Consider the following 22,582-nt stretch of genomic DNA (forward strand, 5'->3'; position numbering starts at 1 on the left):
ACTATTGGCAGCGAAATTAAATGAGATAAGGTATGCAAACTATTTAACACCTTCTCTGCCTACCAGTATACAGTAAGCAATGAAAACAAGACAAAACAAAAACCTAACTGGCTTTCTTCTGATTTAGTTTTGTGGCTTTTTCTCTCAAGCCATTTCATTATTCTGATTTAGGGAAGCCCAGGTGAGCCTTCTGGACCATCTCCCCCCGCCTTCAACTTGGACCTCTCCCCTTTGCATTCTTCCCGAATGCTCAAATCCAAAGAGAGGAATTCTTTTCCTTTACTCTGGGAGGTGCTGGGAACCAGATCTGGTGGGGCTGGGTGATGGGCAGAGGAGTCGAGCCCTCCATTCACCCCTTCCAGCATCCCATCATCTCTTTTACCCAAGAGAAGGGAACCCCAAAAGTAGTTCTATAGTTCCTGGAGGGTCAAATGCCTGGCTCCCAGGGGAAAGAAGCTGTGAAAAACAGACATTTCCTATCCACCGAGCCATCAGGTTCCAGGATGGGTTTGGAAAAGAGTGGGGTAGGACACAAATTCCAGCTCTGGTCAGTGGGGGGCACCGGGCCGGGTTTATTGCACTTGCAACAGAGTTTAAATAAGTCCCGGATGTCCGGAGCTGAGGTGAGGGGGGATTGGGCAGGGAGAGAAGGGGCAGCGTCAGTGCAGCTGGTGGGCAGAACCCAAATCCTGCAGGCCCAGGACAGTGGGCTCCCCTTTTTCTGGGGGACCGGGGGCGGGGCCCGCATGTGGCCAGGCTGATGTTCCAGATCTGTTGCCATCACGGCCCCTTCACGGTCCGGGGCAATTCCTGACTTCTTCTGAGTCAGAGGTGGATGGGGCCTCCAGGCCCAGGTCTGGAATAGGCTCAAATGTAGTCCTGGATTGGCTTGGTTAGGTTCCCAATGTCTGAGTCTGAGTCCCAGATCAACCCCAGGCCCCAGGTTCGATCTGGCCCCATTAGAGTTCTGAGTCCCCTTGGAGCTGGTTCCGAGCCAGCATCGATCCTCGTTTGAGATCTGTCCTGAGCTGGGCCTGGGGCACCATCCACGGTTAGTGTTCCTTATCGGTCCTCCAGGGCGGTGGCGGTCAGAGCTCCCAGGTCTCACTCCCCAGGTTCCAGGTTCCTAGCTGGGGGCTTCCCATGGATCTCTGGCAAGGCTGAGAATAGATCTCTGCAGGCTGGAGCTGGGCGGCAAGTTCTGGTGGCACATGTGGCCCAGAGAACTGGGATTGGATTCCCCAGGACTGGTTCCAAGTTGTTTTCAGGAAACTCTCTCCAAAATGCAAAGGCTGCAGGGAGGCTGGGGCCTCTATCCCTGGATCTGAGTTCCCCTCTCCATGAGGAGGGCATGTGTAAACAAGGGTCCTTCACAGTGCATGGGGGGAGGGGATCCCCAGCTCCTCACCTCCCGGCTCTGGCCCTTCAAGTATGTCTCTGGGCTGGGGAGAGGAGCTTCTCCCTGGCCCTCAGCACCTTCAGGAAGCGCCCAGCCCCCTCCCTGTCAGTAGACTGAGGGTGGGGGGGCTGGGCCTTGAGGATTGGGAGGAGTCAGGCATCAGAGGTGGCTGGTGGCTTGAGTTGAGCTTTTTCCATGGCGGTGCCGTAAGGGAGGGAGCGTTTGAAGAATCCGAGCTAATGAGGGGGACAAGGAGGGAGAGTTTAGATATTCTGGCTTCCATTACTCCCCAGATCTTATCCTAAGTGGGAATGAAGATGATTCTTGTGCTTCTAATCTCCGCATCTTGCAAAAGTGGCCTGAATCCTGGCTGTTCAGACTACCTCTCCAGGGGTGCCTGGGTGGCTCAGTCTGTCATGCGTCTGGCTCTTTATTTCGGCGCAGGTCATAATCTCAAGGTTCATTGGATCAAACCCTGCGCTTTCAGCGCAGAGCCTGCTTGGGACTCTATCTCCCCCACTCTCTGCCCCTCCCCTCACTCATGCATGCTCTCTGTCTCTCCCAAAATAAACAAACATTAAAAAAAAGAAGGGGTCACCTGGGTGGCTCAGTTGGTTAAGTGTCTTACTTTTTTTATTCTTTTGAGAGAGAGAGAGAGGTCTCAAGTGAGCGAGGGGCAAAGACAGAGAGAGAGAGAGAAAGAGGTAGGGCTCACCTGGGGCTTGAGCTCACCTGATGTGAGACTGGAACTCTGGAACTGTGAGATCATGACCTGAGCCAAAGTTAGATACTTAACGACTGAGCCACCCAGGCGCCCCAAGTGGCTGATTCTTGACTTTGGCTCAGGTCATGATCTCACAGTTTGTGAGTTCAAGCCCCAGGTTGGGTTCCATGCTGACAGTGCATAGCCTGCTTGGGATTCTCTCTCTTCCTCTCTCTGCCCCTCCCCCCTGTGCATGTGCACTCTCTTCCTCTCTCTCTCTCTCAAAATAAATAAGTAAATAAACATAAAAAAAAAAAAGACTACCTCTCCAATAGGTCCAATGGGCCAGGAGGGCTAATGCTGGGAGTGCTTTTGGCACACAGGGCTCTTTCATCAGTGCTGTGAAACTGCCACCAGTTAGGCCGGGGATGGCAAATAGTTTTGAATTCAAGTTCCGAATCTGATTGCTTAATAGCAGCTACCTCTTGAGAAGGATTCTGAGGCCACTTCTAGGGCATGGTCAAGTGGTGACGGCTGCCATCAGTGTTGGTAGGAAGTGATATCACAAATGCCACATATTTGACACTTGTGAGTGACATTGATTTTTAAGTCTAGGCAAACTTAGCAGCTTGCGTCAAGCGTCTCTTTCTAAGCTAGGGGTTTAGAAGGAAGGGAAGGGTCCTATAGGCAGCGTCACGATGGCATGCCTGTGGCCAGGGCATGTGGCTGGAGATTTGGTCTGGAGAGAGATGCTTGGGACTATGTTGGGTTAATGGCAGAACCTGATGAGGGGGTGACCAAGTCACAGGAGGGGCGTGGCTGACCTTGTAGAGGATATAGATGAGCAGACCTAGGAGCAGGAGGCCAATGAGGATGGCTAGGATAATGATCCACAGTGGGACACCGTGGCTGCCTTCTGCCTTGGTCCATTGCACAGCCGTGGCCACCTAGGGAGCAAGTCAGGAGAGGTCACTGAAAAGCCATTAGTTCTCCCCACCTTCCACTTGACTTCCCCTTGCCATTGGACCAACACCCACCCCTTACCTCCCATGTCGGGCTAACAGAATTCTGAACTTGAAAGTTTAAATTCCTCAGATGTGCACTGTCTCTTACTTTTAGGTCTTCACAGCTGCTAATCCCCTCTCCCCAGAGAATATTCCTTTCCTGACTGATTAGCCTGGTGGTTCCTGTTTATTCTTCAGGTCGCAGCTGAAACATCACTTCTTCCAGGAAGCCTTTCCTGACCCTATAAGACTAAGTTTAACTGTCCCTGTGATGTGTTCCCTCAAATATCCTGGCATATGTCACAGTGTGTTCTCATTGCCCACTCGACTATGAAACTCCAGGTGTGAAGATACTGTCTGTTTTGCTAATCGTTAGATCTCTGTCTGGCACATAGTAATGCTCAATAATTTTTTTTTTTTTTTTGCACTAACAAGGCCAGGCCCCACCCATGTCCCTGTCCTAGGGCTGGGCCCAGTACTCCAACCCCTAATTCCCTTGGCTCAGACCTCCGGCCCAGGTTCACCTGAAGTTCCTTTCGGGGAAGCTGCTGAGGCAGGATTCGGTACGGCATTTTCAGGGCTTCATACACAGCTTCACACTGCAGGCTAAATGGCTGGTGCTCCCGCTGTGGGTGAGGAAAAGGTGTTCGGGGCAGCCCCTCCTGGGAGCTAGAGGACAGAGGGCTCCTCATGATCTGGCTCAGGTTGTGACCTTTCGTATTTGAGGCTCATTCTCTCCTGAATATCTATGTTCCTTACATGAGACAACAAATGTGTAATTAAATAGGCATGACTACATAATGTATACTTAGATGATTGCATGTTCAATAAAAAAGTTTTTTGAATCATTGGTGTGGGTCAAGCAGCCAGGACACTGCCTGGCCCACCGCGCTTGCTCAATAAATAACTGCTCTTTACTATTCCTACATCTGTTTGCCTCTCCATTATGGATTCATCTTCCATCTCTGTTGGGTTTTTTTGGTCATGCCCTGCTTGCTGGTCTCTCTCCAGTTCTCCTTCCTCCGAACGGGCGTGGAGAGGGAAACTGTGACTCCCAGTGTGGCCACCAGGTGGCACAAAGGACACAAAGCCCAGTCTCCACGAGGGTGAGGGATGGGAGCTGGAGTGCCTGAGTCCCATTCACCTAAAGAGTTGGCTTAGTAGGGAAAGGGAGGGTAAGGTCAAGGGTAAGAGCTGAGGTAAGGCCCCTCACTTGCAGGAAGGTCTTGGCCCACACTCGAAAATGCAGTTGCAGACTTCGGCTCTCTTGTCGGTGCAGTGGCCCGAGCTCACACCGCAGTCTAAAACACTCCGCCTCGGGGCATTTCTGGGAAGAAAGGAGAGGCTTGAAGCCGGAGTTCTGCCCTTCCGGTGGCTCTCACAACCCAAGTCTAAGTATGACTTACCAGGATCTGAGGTCCTGAGGAGGCAGGGCTGCGGCCTGGAGCTTCCCGTCTTTGGAGCCGGTGGTGCTGGGAACCCTCAGGATCCAACTGGAAGAAGAAAGGGACCATTAGCTGCCTCTCCTGCCCCATCACAGTGTCTAAGTCACCAGGACCTCGGTTCCAGGGCAGCTTCAACCATTTTTTTTTTTTCAGCCTGTTCTTTTATGCATCCACTGACCACCTCCCCAGGCAAGTCAGCAAGCTCAACGTTGAAATACAGACACGAACTAAACTTGGTTCTTGGACTTTACCTTACAAGATGTGTAAATAATTAGGTTCCTGTCCCTGCCTTAGGGCCTTTGCACTGCTGTTCTGTGCTTGGAATGCTCTTCCCTCAGTCTTCACAACAAGGTTCATCGTTATCTTTGAGGCCTCAGTTCAACTGTTACTCAACAGATCTACTCAACTGTTGCTCAACTGTTTCTCAAGAGATTTTCCCTGATGACGTCACTAAAACAGTCTCGGTCCCCTAGCCCCCTCCATGTTAGTTAGCATTGCATGTCGGTTACTTTTCAGTACTTGTTAGTCTTTCCCTTTTTATATTTATTTATTTATTTATTTATTTATTTATTCATTCCTCAGAAATCTTTTTAAATTTTTTAAAAAATTTACACCCAAGTTAGTTAGCATATAGTGCAACAATGATTTCAAGAGTAGATTCCTTAATGTTAGTCTTTCTCTTTTTAATGTAACGTAATTTTTAAAAATGTTCATTCATTAAAAAATATTTTTAATGTTTATTTATTTTTGAGGGGGTAGAGGGCAGAGAGAGAGAGAGAGACATGGAATCTGAAGCAGGCTCCAGGCTCCACGCTGTCAGCACAGAGCCGTGACGCATGGCTCGAACTCATGAACCACAAGATCATGACCTGAGCTGAAGCTAGATGCTAAATCGACTGAGCCAACCAGGCGCCCCAAAGATTTATTCATTTTTGAGAGAGAGAAAGAGAGACAGAGAGAGTGTTAGCTGGGGAGGGGCAGAAAGAGAGGGGGACAGAGAGCCCGATGCGGGGCTTGAACTCACAAACGGTGATATCATGGCCTGAACTGACATTGGGTGCTCCACTGACTGAGCCACCCAGGCGCCCCTCCATTTTTCATTTTAATTGTCTATTACCCTCTATTAAGATGTAAGTTCCATGAGGGTGGGGGCCTTGTTAGTTTTGTTTGGTGAGATATTTCCTGAGCCTATAACAGTGTTCAGGGTAGACACTCATTTAAGTAAATGTTGCTAATGAGTAAACAAACTTTAAACCAGGCATCAGGGCCCAGGGAAACAGGTCCGAAGGGGGCTTCCCAGAGACGGTGGGGGCAGAGATGGGTCCTAGAGGCATGCCAGAGCCAGACGTAAGGAAAGGATATTTTAGGCTGTGTGTAAAACAGTCTTTTCCCCTCCCACAGCCTTGAGGGGTCTGTGGTCCTTCTGCCCCTCTTTCAGTGGCCTCAGTGCTAAGCTTCAGGCACATCCTGGTTCTTCCAGGCCTCCGGTGACCTTCTTCAACCCCCTAGCCTTGGTCCCTCTCCCCACGCCAGTCTCCAGGCCTCTCACCTCCAGGCCCTGTGAGTTGGGGGGGTGACTGGTGGTGCAGTTGCCAAGTCCTGTAACCCTGGTCATGTAGAGAAGCTGTTGACCTTCCAGAGCCTGGGGACAGCTAAGCTCCAGCACGCCCCGGCTAATGGAGCTGGGGCCCAGGTTGATGAGCTGAGGAGAGGAGAACACAATCATCCTAAGAAGAAGAGAAGGCTTCTGCCCTACTGAGCCCCTGGGTCACTGGCCCACCATCCCCTGATACATGTCTCCTATCCCGGAGGGAAGGAGGAAATCAAGAGGTAGAGCAAAAGCCTCTCCAGCCAAGGCTCCTGGAAGAGGATCCATCCTTCCCTTCCAAGTCACTCAACTGGCTGGTCTCTCCTCTGGCTGTCTCTCACCAAGACTCTGTCCACGCCTTTGCCTATCGCTCCCCCTCATCCTCCTCTCTTCGTTTCAGTCCCTCTCTCTGGTCCCAGCCATCAGTCACAGTGTCTCCCCTTTCCCTGTCATTCATTCTGGCCCACCCCTCCACTCCCAGCAGCCTGCCCAGAGCCAGTCCAGTGCCCGCCCCCGCCCCCCTCCCCCATCCCTCACCTCATAGACGTGGTGGACAGCAGGGCCCACATCTCCCTCCTCCTGAGGCTGGTCTCGGGGATGCCAGTCGCTCACTGGGAATAGCACTGCCTCAGGTTTGGAGACGCTAAGGAGGAGGGGGGGTTAGACAGTGGAAGGGATCCCATATGCACCCTTTCCTAGGAGTATCTCCCCTCCCTTTCTGGGGGCCCCATTTTGCCCCGGGGAATTTACCCGTTAAGGGAGACCTGGGCCTGAGCCTCCACTGAGAGCCTGAAGGAAACCACTTCGCTCTGGGAATTGTTGAGATTCTTGCTGCGGGATGGAGGAGAGACTGAGGCCACGCGGGAGCCCAGCCTGGGAGAATGCCCCCGGCGCAAGGCCCCGCCCCCCGTGCTAGGCTCCGCCCCACCCGGCCCCGCGGGCTTCCTACCTGAGAATCTGAAAGTCAAACTGGATGGTTTTCTTCGTGTCCCTGAGATGAGGGACTGTGAACCGCAGGCCACCCCAGATCTGCGGGACAAGGAGGGAGGACAAAGAAGCTTGTCAGACTGGGCATTTGCCTCCCTCCAATTCCAGCCCCTTCCCTATTCCACAGCCGGCTCTGGTAGGGTTGGTCACTCTCTTAGATCCTCTCCTGTGCCAGACTTACACTGGCTCCTGCCTTCATGGGGTTGCCCAGGTCACACACCAGCAAGCGGCTCTGGTTCACAGCGAAGTAGTCACAGCTCAGGCTGGAGAAATTCTGGAGGTAGGGTGGGTATAGGTAAGGTTTCCTGCTCCCCTGGCGGGGTCTCCTCCCGAGCCCCACCTCAGAATCCCCTCTCACCCCTGGGTTTCTGACGAGTCCTGAGTACTCAGCCTCTGGGGGGGCTGTGACCCGCAGCTCGGCCTCATAGGCGCCGCCCTCACCCACATTCTGAGCGTGGAAAGTTAAGTTCAGGGAGTTCTTGTCGCCCAGATACACGTGGTTCTGGTCCCTGGAGGGGGAACACGGGATAAAGGACACAGGGAAATTAATCCCCAAATCCGGACAATGAACCATAGCAATAATAAAATAATAATAACAGCAGATACCATTTACTGGGTTCCCACTCTCTGGCCAGCAGTAGGCCAGATGCTTTATGTAGATTATGTCATTTAGTCCTTCCAAATAGGCAGAGAAATGGATGCCATTATTCCCACTATCCAGATGAAGAAGCTGAAGCTCAGAGAAGCTGAGTAACTTCCTAAGGTCACACAGCTTGCTAGCACGTCCTTATTCTACTTTGTCAGGTGCCAAGTGTTTCTGAACGCCACATGTCCTGCTGTGCGATCTGGGCATCTTGGAATCCCCCAGCTTGATGCTGGCCTTCACTTACCCAAACACCTCCAGCTGTAGGTCTGGCACACAGATGTTGTCTTCTCCACAGTCCAGCAAGATCTGGGCCTGGGGAGCAGGATAGCTTTGAGAGGAGGGGTTTAGACCTCCTCCTGGGCTGAGGGCGCCTGGCTCCAGGGCACTGCCCCTAGGTGCCCAGGCCTCTCTCCTCCCAGGTCTCCTCTCTCCCTGCCCCCTCCTCACCTTGTCCTCGATGCGGCTTTTGCTCTGGTAATGTAAGACAGGCCGGAGGCCATGGCTGTCCACGGGGGCTCGGGGGTCCAGGGAGAAGTTGAGGGCGATATGAATCGGGGAGAGCTTGTCTCGGAACTCTGACTCATTCTGGGGGTGGGTAAGAGGGTTTACCGGGTCAGGGGACATTCGGGACTTGGTGGCCCTGCTCCCCAGTCTCTCACGTGTCTCTCTGCCCACTCAGGGCCCTCAAGAATCCAGATGTCCAAACTTGACTATTCTCTTTGCTTCCAAGGCCCCAAGAGCCTGGTTCCCAGTTCCTCTCACAGAAGGGTCCCTTTCCTCAGGCCCCAAAGTCCCAAGCTTCTCACTGGACTCTCCTAATCTCTCTCTCTCTCTTTTTTTTTTTTTCTCAAGAGGGGCCCCAGTTCTCTGTGACGCCCTCCCCAGACCAATTTGTTCTCTGCCCTTAGGCCATACCCTGAGGTAGATCTTCATCTCTCTGCAGTCCTCCCGAGCCCCGTTCTGGATGAGTAGGGTCTGGGTCAGGGTCGCCTGTCTGGAAGCCAGGAACAGTGCCCGCCGTACTCCCCCCTTCTGCTTCTGCCAGTCCAGCTGGAGTTCCACTGTGAAGCCTGCAGCCGGGAACATACGTTCAGGAGAATCTGTCTTTCCCTCCTAACCTAGTCAGAGAGAAGGGAGGTGCCAAGGTCCCTGCCCTCCCCTGCCCCCCATCACCCCCTAGCCCAAGGCCTAGGAAATTCAGACAGTCTCTCTCACCAATGGAGTCAGGAACGTGTTTTCCAGAAGCATTGAGGCAGAAGCTAAGGTTGATGCTGGAGGAAGACCAAGAGGAAAGATGGCGCACCCAGTGAACGCCATCCTTAGCTTCCCCCTACCCCCCAGACAGACCCAGACGGGGACACCTGCATTCGACCCCTTCCACAGACCTGGTTTATCTGCCCACGCCCAGGCACAGACCGAGGTATTCCAGCCTCAGTCTCTGTAATCTCCCGGGCCCCTGCTCACCAAGCCACAGGGTTTCCCTCCAGGCTGCAGCTGCGCTCCTCTGGGTTGAACATGGCAGGGAAGATGGTGAGGGAGGCACTGGTTGAGACGATGGGGCGACCCCTGCCAAGAGTGGACACAGGATCAAGAGAACTAAGACTTCTATGGGGCCCGGGGCACAGGAAGCTGATGCCCAAGTGGCCTGTGTACGCTTTCCCAACCTTAGCCAGGCTGAGAACTTCCCCAGTTCCCACTTCTTCCCCTGGAATTCATACCTGTACACCACAGCCTTGTCCACACCAAAGGACCCCACGATCAGATCTGCAAGAAGTCAAGAAACTACCCCTTACAGCAAGCCCCAAATTAAGATCCTTCCTTCTTTAACCTTCTTCTAGGGTCATTGCTCAGAGGAGGCGGCGGCGAGGGGACAGCACCATCTGGTGGCAGTATCCTAGAACTGCACCCAGGAACTTAGGAAAATGCAGAAGTGGGGGTATCCATGACCAGGAGAGTCCTAAGGTGAGAGGGGCCTCAGCCGCTACTCACCAGGGTATCCATTGCCATCCAGGTCTCGGCCTCCTCGAAGGGCAGAGCCAAAGAAGTCCGGCGTGTGACCGGCTGCCCACAGGGGCAGCAGGACCTGGGAAGGCTTAGAGCCTAGCCCTGCTGGGCCCCCAGGGAATATAAACACCAATCCCTGCTGGGTCTCTCCCCCAAAGGGAGCTCCGATCGCTACGTCTGCAAGACACACAACACACACCAGTCTGGAAGTCAGGAACCCAAGAATCCAAATCTCTACTGCCTGATCCCAGAGCCCAGGACTGTCTTTTTCCCATCAGTCATTCCCAATTTTCTAATCTTGTCAAGACCCCAAGACCTAGACAGTGGGGTTAAAGTCAACACACCTCCTAGGGAAGTCACTGGGGGTCTCGATATTTTAGCTGACAGCAGCCCAATCCCCAAACTCCTTCTGACTCAGGCCCCAGGCTCCTCCTCGGCTCCCTGGGTCATTGGCACTCACCATTATAGCCATCCTGGTCCAGGTCCCCCAGGGGTGTCAACGAGCTGCCAAATCGGCCAAACTCATCATGGCCAGTGAGAGTAAGGGTGGGTGTGGGCTCCATGCCAGCCGGGTTCTGCAGGTAGATGTAGACCCTGCCCACTTCCTGAGGCCGCCCATCAGAGGTCCGTTGCATGAGCAGAGGTGCCCCCACCAGCAAGTCATCCAGCCTGAGGGAAGGGGGGGCACCTAGGCATCCTGACGCCCTGCCTTGCCACCTCCCCGGTACCAGTGCCAGGAAATCCTAGGTCTCCTGGATCCCAGACTCCTTCCCACCCAAGTGAGAAGACTTGAGGTCTTGCGGCCTTTAACTTTCAGCTCTCTCCTTGCTCCTGAGCAGGGGGAGGACAGGCACAGGAGGAGAATCCAGGTAAAAAGCCTGGAGAGGGGCGCCTGGGTGGCTCAGTCGGTTAAGCGGCTGACTTCGGCTCGGGTCATGATCTCGCAGTTCGAGAGTTTGAGCCCCACGTCGGGCTCTGTGCTGACAGCTCAGAGCCTGGAGCCTGCTTCAGATCCTGTGTCTCCTTCTCTCTCTCTGCCCTTCCCCTGCTCACACTCTGTCTCTCAAAAATAAATAAACATTGAAAAAAAAAGCCTGGAGAAAACCCCTCCTCATATTTTTTTCTGCCCTACCCCCACTTTTCAGTCCCGGCTCTGGGAAGGGCATCGTGGCGTGCCCCTTCCCTGCTACTCACCCGTCCCCATTGATGTCCGTGGCAGCCACTGCATAGCCAAAGTAGGAGGCCATCTGGGGTGGGGGTAGACACAGAGGCAGCACTGGGTCAGAACTAGGGGGTCACTCCACAGGATCAGCAGAGACTATGGGGGGAGGTCAGAGACTCCAGGGAGCCTGAGCTTACTGGCTTATGACTGGGGCTTGGTTGGCAGAGGGCCAGGTTGGGTTGTGTGTGTGGGGGTGTCCTCACCTGTTCCCCTGAGAAGTTGTAGAGGGATCGGATGTCTGAGCCATTAAGGATGGTGACCTGGGGATGATGAAATATACCCATTGGTCCTGGACTCCCAGCCCAGCCCATGGGTGGGGGACAAACGGGTACAGGATATTCAGGGGGAAGGCATTTGTCGGAGACAGAGACGGCTTGTTCGCTACTTCCCTCCTGACTGTTGCTTTCACATCCCCATCTCCGTGCGGGGTGGCTCCACTCCATGGCAACCTCACTACTTGTCTCCGTCACTTGCCAACTACTGACAGATTTTATATTTGCCTGTCTGTTGGCCGTCTCTACCCGCTAGAATATAAGATCGGAGCTTGGTTTTGTCCTTTGTTTTCTCCCCAGAGCCTCAAGTAGTGCTTGGATGGCAGCTGACAGTAATTGGTAGCTGAATGACTGAATGCACGCTGAGGCCTCAGGCGACCCTCACTCTCCAGCCCTCCCCGCTCAGTGATTGGCCCCGCCAGTCCCCTGGTTCTTCGGCTCCTTGCCACCTCCCCGACTCTCTCGACTCTCCCTGCTCTTACTCTGGTGTGTGTCCTCTCCCCGGACTGCCCGAGTGCCCCTTGGCCGTCTCTCTGCCCCCAGCACCCTGCCCCCAACGCCGCAGACAGACTGATGGTCCCAGCGTGGATCCAGGAAGGGCACTTCCGGCTTGAAAACCCACAGGGATTCCCTGCAGCTGCTGCCTAAATTCTGCCTAAATTCTCGACTTCTTGGGGGGGTCCTCTGAGGCCCTGGGGAATCTGGCTCCATCTTACCTGTTTTTCCTCAACCTTTCCTTGTGAGGCCACAAGGGCCTGACTTTTCCCCTTTTCTGCCATGCTTTTTCATGCTCCTGTCTCGGATGCCCTCTTCCCTCATCACCACAGAGCCTTCATAGAACCTTCTCCGACCCATTCCTGCCCTAAAAGAGGAGGCTATTCCTTCCCCTGAACTGCCAAATCCTCTTAACTAGTTTTTTGGAACTTATCATAGTGCAGATAGAGAGCTGGCTTTGGAGTGAGACAGATCTAGTTTTAAATCTCTCTCCAGCCCCTTGCTGACTGGGTGATCTTAAACCACTTAGTCCGGTCTCAGAGCCTCAGCTTTCTCATGTGGAAAATGTGTATGGCGTTATCTACCCCCATAAGCTTGTTGTGAAGAATCATGAGTGGACAGAGCCTGCCATGGCGAGGGGCTCGTGTACAGCAGCTACACCTTAGAGAATAATTGTTATGTGTGTCTTATCTTATATTCTTGATTAGAAGCACCTTATGGGATGGGGTGCGGTGTTTTATTCATCTTCTTATCTTTTACCTGGCCTTAATAAATGTTGTTAATTGAATGAACTCCTAGGCCATTCTTATCTGTGTCCTTTTGAAAGCACTTGTCACGGTCTAAGAATAACAGCTACCAGTTGTACACTGTCTAATAGTTCACTAAGTACTTTCACAGGCGTTATCTCATTTCAGCCTCACGAGAGCCTCGTGAGGTCAGAACTATTATTATCCCATTATACAGAGGAGAATGAGGCACAGAGAGGCTAAGTAGGTTTGGGGAGCTTATGGAATGAAGCAGGGGCATGAATAAATAATAGACTGTTTCGTTCAGAGCAAACGCCAGTACTTGAATCCCGGTCTGCCTCCGGAGCCCTTGCTCTGATCCACTTTTTGAACCCTCACAAACTGCTGTGCATGGTTCTTTGTGATTAGCCAGGGGAGGGGAAGGGGAGAGAGGGAGGGAAGGCAAGTCGGGTCTTACATAACCATAGGTGAGGTTCCCTTTGGGCACACCGGCAACAAAGTCTGCGAAAAGAAGAGAAGGTTGCGGGCTAAGGGAGGGGAAGGGAGAATCCAACCAGAATGGTGTCTTGGTCCTTATGGCCCTGGGTCCTGGGTCTCCATTCATCCCCTCCTTTGGCCACCACCTGGAGACACACTCACCTTCTGTGTCATCACCACTGAATTCACCCACAGCCACAGAGTATCCTGGGGGACAGGATGGGTGGATATTAGTATTCCTGTGGGGACCCCTCTGCTGTGGCCCCTCCTCTAGTTCCCTCCCCAACCGCACCGGGCCTTCCTATGCAGCCTACACACAAGTAGGGCAGGGGGCCTAGGGATGCGGACTGGGAGAAGAGAGGCGGGGGTGTGGGGGTGGGGTGGGGACAAGATNGTAGCTGTCATCGTAGATGGAACTGGCCTGGCGGGTCTGCAACTGTCCCTGAACCAGGTTGATCAGGTACTCAGGGTAGTAGGATTCTGCGATCTGTTCCTGGGTGGCAGACAGGATCTGGCCTGGGAAAGGGGGTGAGGGGTTGGTATGGTCAGAGGAGGAGGTGGCGGTGAGGGGGGGGCGGGGCCATGACGGGAGCTGACTGTGTGGGATTGCAGACGTCTGGTTGGAGGAAGGGAGGCTTGTGGAGGGTGGTGGGAGAGGATATAAAAGTCTCCAGAAAGGGGGAGGAGAATCGGGACCAGGACAGAAGAGGGAAGTATGGTGACCTCGGGCTGGGAGAGGGATGACAGGCCGAGCGCCAGGGCACTAAGGGACGGCAGAGGAAGGACTTACCTTGCCAGAAATAGCTCCCCGGTCCACCCAGGACCACGCGCCCAGTCTGTGGAGGGAAGGAGAGGGGTCACGTCTATCCTGACCACCCGCCCACCCCCGTGACACCACCTATGGCTGCTTCTCTCTAGCCCCCATTCTTACCTTGGTGAACTCAGCACTGAAACCCCCTTGGCAGTAACCCTGTCCGGCTGCCCAGCTGAAATCTGTGAGGGGAGAAGGAGGTGGGAAGGAGCCCGGCACAGACGGGTGGCACAGGAAAGAAGAGAGAGATGAACCAGAGGTAGGATCTCCCTGGACCGGACAGCGATCAGAGAGGCTAGTCAGGGCGGGGACTCACAGGGAGAGGGCGGACATGGGGCCCATGCCCCCTCTTGCCCTACCTGAGCGGCAAGGTGCATACTCCAGAATCCGGGTGAAATTGTCTGTGGAGAGGTAGCAGGTGCCCACGGGGTCGCTCAGCGGCTCCTTCTCCGTGCGCCAGCTATACAGGGGAGCGCAGGCCTGGCGGGGCCCGGGAGGAGGGTGCTCCAGGTCAGGCCACCAAGTCAACCCCCTCCTCCCTCAGGCCTATGCCCCATTCCCCTCAGCGCCACACCACGGAGCCCGCTGGGCCCTCACCAAGATGGAGGAGCCGTGGGCTCGAACCGTCGCTCCAAACCATTGCAGGGACTTGTACTCCACAGGCTCCTCTCCCTCTGGGCTGGACAGCAATGACTCCAGGAGTCGAGAGCCTTGGAGGAGTGAGAAAGGGAGTCATGCCAGGCTGTGGAGGGCTGAACCCTAGAGTGGCCCCCACTCTCAGTCTGGGAGTGCCCTGGTGCAAGCCCTGAGCTCCATGACTCACTGGGAGGAGTGGGGAAGGGGCTTTAGAGTCTGCTTTGCGTAGCCTGACTCACCCCGTCTGGCACGTGTGCATCCACGCGTGCGCACACAGAACCTAGGGTTTCTAGAGTTGGCGTCCCCTGCCTCCTCACCCAGCAGAGACAGAGATGTGTGAAGTGATGTGGGGGCAAGAGGGCGGTAGGGAAGAACAGCTATTCCCCGAGAGGGTAGTCCTCTGGCTACACTTCTCTGTACCCGGGTCTGTGCCTCTAACAGCACCTTGTCCCATCCCTTCTTTTCTTGCTCTTTCTCACAGCTCTAGATCTGTGTTCCCTTATGTCTCTCTCTCTCTCTCTCTCCCAGCATCTATGTCTCCAAGCCCTATCTCTGCCCTCTATAGTACAGTTTTTTCTTTCCTTTTTTTTAAAAATATTTTTATTTATTTCTAGGAGAGAGAGAGAGAGAGAGACAGCATGAGCAGGGGAGGGTCAGAGAGAGGGAGACAAAGACTCTGAAACAGGCTCCAGGCTCCGAGCTGGCAGTCAGCACAGAGCCCGACGCGGGGCTCGAACCCACAAACCGCGAGATCATGACCTAAGCGAACGCCGGATGCTTAACCGACTAAGCCACCCAGGCGCCCCTTTCTTTCCTTTGATTCTCATCTGTCTTTCAGATTTAAAAACAAAAAGCGGTGGGGGGGGGTAGTGGGTAGTGCCTGGGTGGCTCAATCAGTTGAATGGTTGAGTGCTTCTGACTCTTGATAATGGTTTGGGTTGTGATCTCACAGTTCATGGGATGGGGTCCTGCATTGGGCTCTGGGCTGTCAGTGGAGAAGAATGCGTGGGATCCTCTCTCTCCCTCTCTCTGCCCCTGCTCCGCTCTCTTTGTCTCTGTCTCTCAAAATAAATAAAAAACTAAACTTAAAAAAACATCTGGGGGCGCCTGCTGGCTCAGTCGGTTGGGTGTCTGACTTCGGCTCAGGTCATGATCTCACGGTTCGTGAGTTTGAGCCCCGCATCNCCCAGGCGCCCCTGTCTCCATCTTTTTCTCTCTCCTCTTTTTGTCCCCTCACCCCAGTCTTTATCTCTGGAGCCAGACTGTTCAAGTTCATGTCTTTGCTCCATTGCTTACTCGCTGCATGACCTTGGACAAGGGACTTAACCTCCGTTTCCTCGTCTATGAAATGGGGATAATACTTCACACAGTATTGAAGGATTACGTGAATTAAGCGAGTTAAGATATGCAGAGTGCTCGGGACACTGTTATTGTTTATCTATCCATCTGTCTCCCTCCCAGCCATCCCTGCATCTACTCTGAACCTCCAGCTCCTTGTGGGCAGTGGTCTCAACGAGCTTCAGTCCCCTGCAGCACCAGCACGGAGCCTGGCCTGCACTGTCATTTCGTCAGCGCTTCCTTACACGGACTGAAAAGTCTGTGTGACTCTCCCTGTCTTTGTGTTGCTGCCCTGGCCTCCCAGAGTTGTGGGTGATTCAGGGGAAATGAGAGCCACATGTGTCTGAATCATGCCCGCCCTCCTTGGGCTGGGCTGGACCGGGAACATGGTGTGAGTGCCACGGGAGCCGCCGCGCTGAGCTACACTGAGCTGGAGCACCAGACAGAGCCCTGAGGGCCAAGGGCACGTGGCCACGGAGCCGGGCGGGCTCCACCTCTCCCTCCAGGCACCGCCAGTCGGCCCGCCCCCAAGCTGCGGTACCACCCCCTGTCCCTTCCGGAGCTTCCCCGCCTACCAAGGGGGGCGGGGGTGGGGGTGGGGGAGGCGTTACCTTTACTGTCAAATTCAATGGGGGTGCAGTGTACCAGGCTGGCGCCCCAGGGACAGAGGTAGACGGCACCACCCTGCAGCACTCCTGGCTGGCTGGTGTTGGCCTTGGGAGCTCCCACCAGCACGCTGACCCTGTGGAGGCGAAAGGAGAGGCGGTTCAGAGAGACTCCTCGCTCTTCTCCAGTCTCCCCAGGCCTCTGGGCCAGGGGCTGGCTGGGGGTGGGGTAGATGCCCCCTGGGCTGTATTTATATCTCAGAAGATGCCACAGATGCCAGAGGCACAGGCTGGAGTCAGGCGGTCCCCATGTGCCGCTGTCACTAACACAACCCCCCCGCCCCCCACCTTCCTTTGTTATTAGAGAGAGGAGGAACCGGAGTCTGCTCTGCAAACGGAGTAGGGGCGCCAGGGGGCCCGAACCCCAGCTTCTCCATCTCCACGATGGCCTTGCGGAGATACAGCCCCTGGAGCTCCAGGGTCCTCTCCTCCTCTCACCTGGCCTCCGCCCTCCCGTCGCCAGCCAGAGTTCTTCTCTGGGCCAAGACCCAGGCATCCGGCTTCCCAGCCCTGGGGTGTGTAGGAGGAAAATGTGAGTCTTGGGAATCAGGCAGTAGAAGTGGAGAGCAGAGCTTGCAGGACGGTGAGGACAGATTGCCCTGTGCTCTGGGGTAGACCTCCCCGTCTTGGCTGAGTTTCTGCTCAGCCCCTGAACCCCTTTCCCGCACATCATCCCTACAAGTCCGAATTCAAATCTTGCTCTACTGGGGTCTTAGGTGTGAACACGGTGCTTTGAGACGATGAGGAGAAAGTTGCCTTTGCTGGGGTCTTAGGTAACGGGGTGGTCACAGTTAAGGTCCTGGGCGATCTTCTCATCTTCGGCTCTGCCTCTATCATTGTCTTTGAGGTCCCTTGTCTCCAAGGTCTCCACGCCGCCATCGGCCCTCTTGATTTTCTCCTCCAGGGTCTCCCATAAGGACCTCATCTGGCAGCTGGGGGCAACTGGACCTGGCCCCTGGGCCAGTGTCCCTGCCAGCCTGGCCTCTGTACTCCTCCCATATCTGCCTCTGCACCGCTTTCTCAATCTCTCTGTCAGTCTGCCCCCATGATTACTTGCTTTCTTCATTTTGGTTTTTTAATCCTCCCTCTCTCTCTCTTGATCTCACACTTGGGTTCTCCATCTCTACTGGTTTCTGGTCCCCTTCAGCTTTCAACATTCCCAGTGTCATCCCTTCCTTGATATTTGGGTATGTTCTCTAGCCTTTCTTACCAGGGAAGAGCCCAAGTGGCAAGTATGGTAGAGGTCCGCAAAGCTAGGGGTGTTTTCCAGGACCAGGTAGGGCAGAGGTGAGTGGGGTGGGGTTCAAGAGGAAGAGTGGATGGGAGTAACGAGGGGGCAGAGCCAAAGGATTGAAGTGAAGTGAGGCGTGGGCCTCGTGGGAGAGAGGATGAGAACAAGAGGGAGAAGGCAGGGTCCAGAGGAACAGGAGGGGGGCCAGAGAGGGAGAGTTCCTGAAGTGAAGGGGGGTGGGGTGCGAGCCCTGGTTACCCTGGGGACAGGAAATGTTTACTGCCTGTGGCTTCCTGTCTGTTTCCAACCTCTCACTTGTCCGTTTGTCTCCCACCCCGCTGGGCCCCACCCCTCTCACTCAGGCATTACCTCCAGTTGAGAGGGGTGGGAGCTGGAGACTTGGAAGGCAGTGACCCAGTTGGTTGCCAGGCCCATAGCTTGGTGGGGGCCAAAGGGTGCATTGTCCCAGGGCTGGGTGAGGAGAGAGGGGTGCAAGCCTCTCTTAGTAGAGACAGCCCCAGAGAATAGCTGTGGTACAGGAGGCGGTGAAAAGAGCCCTGTACCGGGAGTCAGGAGTTCTGGGTCAGGCACCCGCTTAGTGTGGACTTGGGCACTGCCTTTTCCCTTCCCTCCTTGGGTGAAGAGGTTGAACAGGTTGTGTTAAAGTCTCTCCGAGCTCCGATACTCCCTTTCCAGGAGAGCACAGGGCTGCAGCCCATGGACCCTGCTCCCCCTCCCAGTCCCCCAACCCCCAACCCCTTGCAAGCGGAGCAGAGCCTGAATGCTCCGTGGCTGGCTTGCAGAAGAAGCTTGAGGTCTGGCAGGTTTAGAAGGTGAGAAAGGCCTTACAAAGCCTGTGAAGCCACAGGCTCGATAGGCCAGGGCCATACACCTTGGGGTTGTGTGAGGGTTCAGGAGATCTGCTGTGCAGACAAGGGACACAGACTCAGACCCTCCCCCCTCCATCATGACTTCTAGCTGTGGGTGCAGTGGCCCTTCCATCTCAATGAACAGTGCCCTCCCCGGCGTGCCAAGCAAAGTGCCTGGTGTCAGAGCAGACACATCACTAGCTCGTCATTCTCCCACTCCTAGTGCTTGCTTCCTAAATCTGGCAGCAGGTGGGCCCTCGTAGGGGTCCGCGAAGGTAACAGGGGAGGGTCCTCGCACTATTTTCAATATTTCAGAAAGCCTAACGGAAATCATGCGGTTACCTGATAAGGTGGCTGGGCTAATTCAAACCTCAACTGTATCTGCTGTGGGCTATAATTGTATCAACTCATGGGGGGAAGCCGTTATCTCAAATTGGTGGAAAGCTCTGATTGGTGGCTACCGATGTCTTCTTGTTCTAACTTCTAGTTGATTAAAACACCAGGAAAAAAGGAATGAATTATCCCTTGCTAGATGCAGTTTGGCAGATAAGCGCTTCCAAAATGTAGAGCTCAAGGGAAGAAATCATTGCCGTCGTTTCTTTTGAAGCCTGCGAGCCCTGAAATTCTAGAGCCGGTTCTTAGAGACACCAGCTACCACAGCTGCAAGGCAGCTCAGAGAATCCACTGGGTTGGAGACTTCCTTGCAGACTTCCTGGCACATGATGTTTGAGGAGGCCAGTTTGGTCCTGAGAGTACCCCCCCCATCTTTTAGAGCAACCTCTTTTTCTGGTTTTATATAGAATGCCTTCTCCCTCCTCTTATCGCTTGAATTTAAACAGAAATAAAGAAAAAGCTTGTTGTGGTTTTTTTTTTTTTTTTTTGAGAGAGAGAGAGCAAGCACATGCAAACAGGGGTGGGGCAGAGGATGAGGGAGAGAATCGTAAGCAGGCTCCATGCCCAGCACGGAGCGCAGTGTGGAGCTCCATCTCACAGACTGTGAGATCACGACCTGGGCCAAAATCAAGAGTCAGACGCTTGACCGACTGAGCCACCCACGTGCCCCCAGGAAAAAACTTTAATTACAAGACTGCTGACCTAACCAGAGAAGTTAGGTGACACGGCCAAGGTCACTCAGAATCCTTCCTGACATAAGAACCAGAAGCCAAGAATCCTCATTTCCTAGGCCAAGGTTCTGGTCCACCCTGACGCCAATTTAGCCCCTTCTCTCCCCTCTTCTATCGCCCCAGCCAGGCTTCTGATTAACCAAGTCCCTGTTCAATACATGGTTACTGTTTGACTCCGTTGGCCTGGCAAGATTGGGGGTGGGGAGTAGCACGTGGATCAGGGCCCAGCTCCTGCAGGTCCCACGGCAGCCCGGCCAGGCCACAGGAGGACGGCTACATCCCCCGGTGTATTCTCAAGAGATAGGCCTGGCTGCCTGGTGAGGAGTGAATGACACTACCAGAAGGAAAAAAGAGCTGGGTTCAGGCTGGGCATCTTTCAAGCTTGTGATCTGGGCCAAGTCACTTCTTTCTAAGCTTTGGATTCCCTCCCCATAAAATGACGGACTGCCCTTGAATGGTCCCTAAGCCAATTTCTAGAATTGCCGCAGCTTTGGCTTTATATGTGCATATAACATGGGGTAATGGCGTTTCCTCTAGCGCAAACATTTTTGTCACAATCCAATGGAAACATTGATAGGACAGTGTTAAGGAATGTGATGGACCGTTATTACGACCACTACTGTAAACAAATACTAGAAGCAAGTAAGAGATGAGAGGGAAAGTTAGACAAAGAACTAGGTGATAGCCCAGGAGCAGAAAACCCCAAACAGAAGGCGCCCCTGTAAATATCTTGCCTCTCATGAACCGATCACCCTCTATGGACCAGGTGCCTTTTGTATATATTGTCTCATTTAGTGCTCAGAACAGCCTCGTATATTAGGTGTCTGAGTCTCATGAAAACACTATGAAACACAGAGTGAGAGTAACTCACCCCAGGCCACACAAAGAAGAAGCAGTGGGGCCGGGACACACACCCAGCTCTGCCTGACTTCAAGCTTGGCCACCTAACCTCTCTTGTGCCCAGCCTGCCCTTTGATGCTGTTTTGGTGTTTCTGTGAGAGGTGTTGCAGAGAGAACACGGACACCGAGGCCCTCCCTCTCCAGGATGATGGCCCCAGGTGGGGGGCCATATTGGTCACCACTGGGCCAGAGGGCGTTGAAGGCCCAGCTGGGAAGGGAGGGAGACCACGGGGGAGGTGGACTGTTCAGAGCCTTAGTCTAAGGGTGTATTGTAAGAGAAAATGGGGGAGGGGAGTGTGAGCTGGACACCTGGGTTCTCTTGGGAGGAGAGATGAGCAGGAGGCGATGGGGGAGGATGAGAAAGCTGGGTCCTGGTTTCGAAGACTGTTTTAGGGACTGTAGGATCAGGCCAGGGGCCAGACAGACACCTAGGGGATGGGAGTGCGCGAAAGTCCAGATGTTTTAAAGGAGTGTTTGAAAAGGGAGATGACACTTTAGCTAGATGGGGGTGGGGTATGAGTGAGGTTAAGAGCCAGACAACTGGATTTACCCTGATATGGGGGAGGATCCCATCCCCTCCCTGCCTTGTCTTCTCTACTCCATTAGGGTTGTGGTAAGCAGTTTGAGGGGGCCTGGGGGAGGCCAGGCCTGGCAGAGGCTGCAGGCCAGGGTGATGCAATGGGGTTTGGGCAGGAGGCCAGGGGGGTGGGGTGGGGGTTGGGTNATCTTTCTTTTTTCCCATCCCCACGTTCTCCAGACAAAGGAGAAATTTGCGCCCCCCACACCATTGAATTCGCTAGATTAACCCCTTTTCTCCAAAAATTAAAGAAAATGCGGAGCGATCAGTGAACTGTATCATGTACAAAAACAGCTCACCTCTGACAGAGCTCCCATCAAAGTCTGAGACACTAGGGGTTAGGGTGGTGGCCGCCAGGACCAGTGGAAAGCCCAGAGCTCAGAGCCCAGAGGAGAAGGAGGATTTCTGAGTAGTTGTGGAAGATCAGGAATGTGGCATCTGGGAGTCCCTGGCCGGGCCCAGGGGCAGCCACCTTCTCCTCTTGCCTCCCAACCCCCCACATTTAAACAAACACTCTTGCTCCAATGTTGCCTCAGCTCTAACTCCGGTTTCCCTAAGTCTATGGGCTCCCTACGTGGTCCGGTCAGCTTGTCACCCTGCTAAGCTGGGAATGAGGACCCTCCTTTGAGACTTCTCCGGTCCTTGACGTCCTATGTTATGACGCTCTGGGGCCCAGAGAGCCCGCGTCTCCCCAGCTTCCGACCCCAGCCCCGGAGTCCGGTCTCAGTCCAGCTCCAGACTACAAGCTACAGGAAATCGGCATTTCTCTTCCTCCCAAGAGCTAGAGGAAGAGGGAAACCGCCCACCCCCCTTCACGCGCGCACACACACCCCTCCCGACACATCCGAGCACCCGCCCTTGGCCGAGCCCGCCCCAGCGCCGGCGCCCCCAGTGCCAGGGTCCCGGGACTCTCCTCAAGTTCCCTGGTCCCCACGTCTGAACGGAGATTGGGGGTGGTGGGCGGAGTAGGAGCCCGAGGAGAAAGGGGAGGGAGCCGCCATCCCCCTCCTGGGTCTTTCCTAGTCTGAGCGGAGGGGGAGGGGAGGATGAGGCTGGTCCCCATTTAACCTCCGGACCCCCTCAGTCTCACACTCCCCTCTTAACTACACACAGCTCATTCCGCTTCGACCCGTCCTCCCTCCGCACAATGGCCCTCAGGAGTCCCGAGGTCCCCCAGGGCTCCAAAAAGCCCTTCCCGGCCTCCGCGCCCCCTCTCCGCCCTCATCCGCCCCGGGTCCCCGCGGCTCACAGATCTCAGCCAGAGACCCGCTGCTGCTCTCCATTCGCGCGTCCTCCTTTCCCTTGGCCCCGAGACCCTTGCCCAGACCTCTCCAGCGTCCCGTTTAGTGTCTTCTCCCCACCCCACACATGTCTCCCCACTGATCTCAAACTCCAGGCGCCCAGCTCCACGCCGGCCACTGTCCCCTCCCTACTCCCGCCCGG

At 54.6% G+C, this 22,582-nt stretch overlaps 1 protein-coding gene across 1 annotated transcript in view; it reads right to left on the reverse strand.

The window, feature by feature from the left end:
- Positions 1 to 548: 548 nt before the first annotated feature.
- The window catches only part of ITGA5 (integrin subunit alpha 5), a 22,546-nt gene continuing 512 nt past the window's right edge, over positions 549 to 22,582 (reverse strand). Inside the window, exons 2-30 of the mRNA XM_077753530.1 lie at positions 16,385 to 16,516; positions 14,397 to 14,509; positions 14,159 to 14,279; positions 13,920 to 13,981; positions 13,779 to 13,824; positions 13,382 to 13,504; positions 13,151 to 13,198; positions 12,969 to 13,012; positions 11,202 to 11,258; positions 10,971 to 11,023; positions 10,237 to 10,445; positions 9,762 to 9,953; positions 9,491 to 9,536; positions 9,237 to 9,338; positions 8,988 to 9,043; positions 8,688 to 8,842; positions 8,220 to 8,357; positions 8,017 to 8,084; positions 7,485 to 7,635; positions 7,308 to 7,400; positions 7,089 to 7,168; positions 6,890 to 6,970; positions 6,677 to 6,782; positions 6,101 to 6,253; positions 4,513 to 4,599; positions 4,320 to 4,433; positions 3,631 to 3,732; positions 2,927 to 3,049; positions 549 to 1,635 (exon numbers count right to left, since the gene is read on the reverse strand). Coding sequence (XP_077609656.1) covers positions 1,552 to 1,635; positions 2,927 to 3,049; positions 3,631 to 3,732; positions 4,320 to 4,433; positions 4,513 to 4,599; positions 6,101 to 6,253; positions 6,677 to 6,782; positions 6,890 to 6,970; positions 7,089 to 7,168; positions 7,308 to 7,400; positions 7,485 to 7,635; positions 8,017 to 8,084; positions 8,220 to 8,357; positions 8,688 to 8,842; positions 8,988 to 9,043; positions 9,237 to 9,338; positions 9,491 to 9,536; positions 9,762 to 9,953; positions 10,237 to 10,445; positions 10,971 to 11,023; positions 11,202 to 11,258; positions 12,969 to 13,012; positions 13,151 to 13,198; positions 13,382 to 13,504; positions 13,779 to 13,824; positions 13,920 to 13,981; positions 14,159 to 14,279; positions 14,397 to 14,509; positions 16,385 to 16,516 — 2,939 coding nt within the window. The 3' untranslated portion in view covers positions 549 to 1,551. The remainder of the gene's footprint in view (positions 1,636 to 2,926; positions 3,050 to 3,630; positions 3,733 to 4,319; positions 4,434 to 4,512; positions 4,600 to 6,100; positions 6,254 to 6,676; positions 6,783 to 6,889; positions 6,971 to 7,088; positions 7,169 to 7,307; positions 7,401 to 7,484; positions 7,636 to 8,016; positions 8,085 to 8,219; positions 8,358 to 8,687; positions 8,843 to 8,987; positions 9,044 to 9,236; positions 9,339 to 9,490; positions 9,537 to 9,761; positions 9,954 to 10,236; positions 10,446 to 10,970; positions 11,024 to 11,201; positions 11,259 to 12,968; positions 13,013 to 13,150; positions 13,199 to 13,381; positions 13,505 to 13,778; positions 13,825 to 13,919; positions 13,982 to 14,158; positions 14,280 to 14,396; positions 14,510 to 16,384; positions 16,517 to 22,582) is intronic.

This window comes from Crocuta crocuta, unplaced genomic scaffold (genome assembly GCF_008692635.1).
Source record: "Crocuta crocuta isolate KB4526 unplaced genomic scaffold, BGI_CrCroc_1.0 scaffold30, whole genome shotgun sequence".
Lineage (NCBI taxonomy): Eukaryota > Metazoa > Chordata > Mammalia > Carnivora > Hyaenidae > Crocuta > Crocuta crocuta.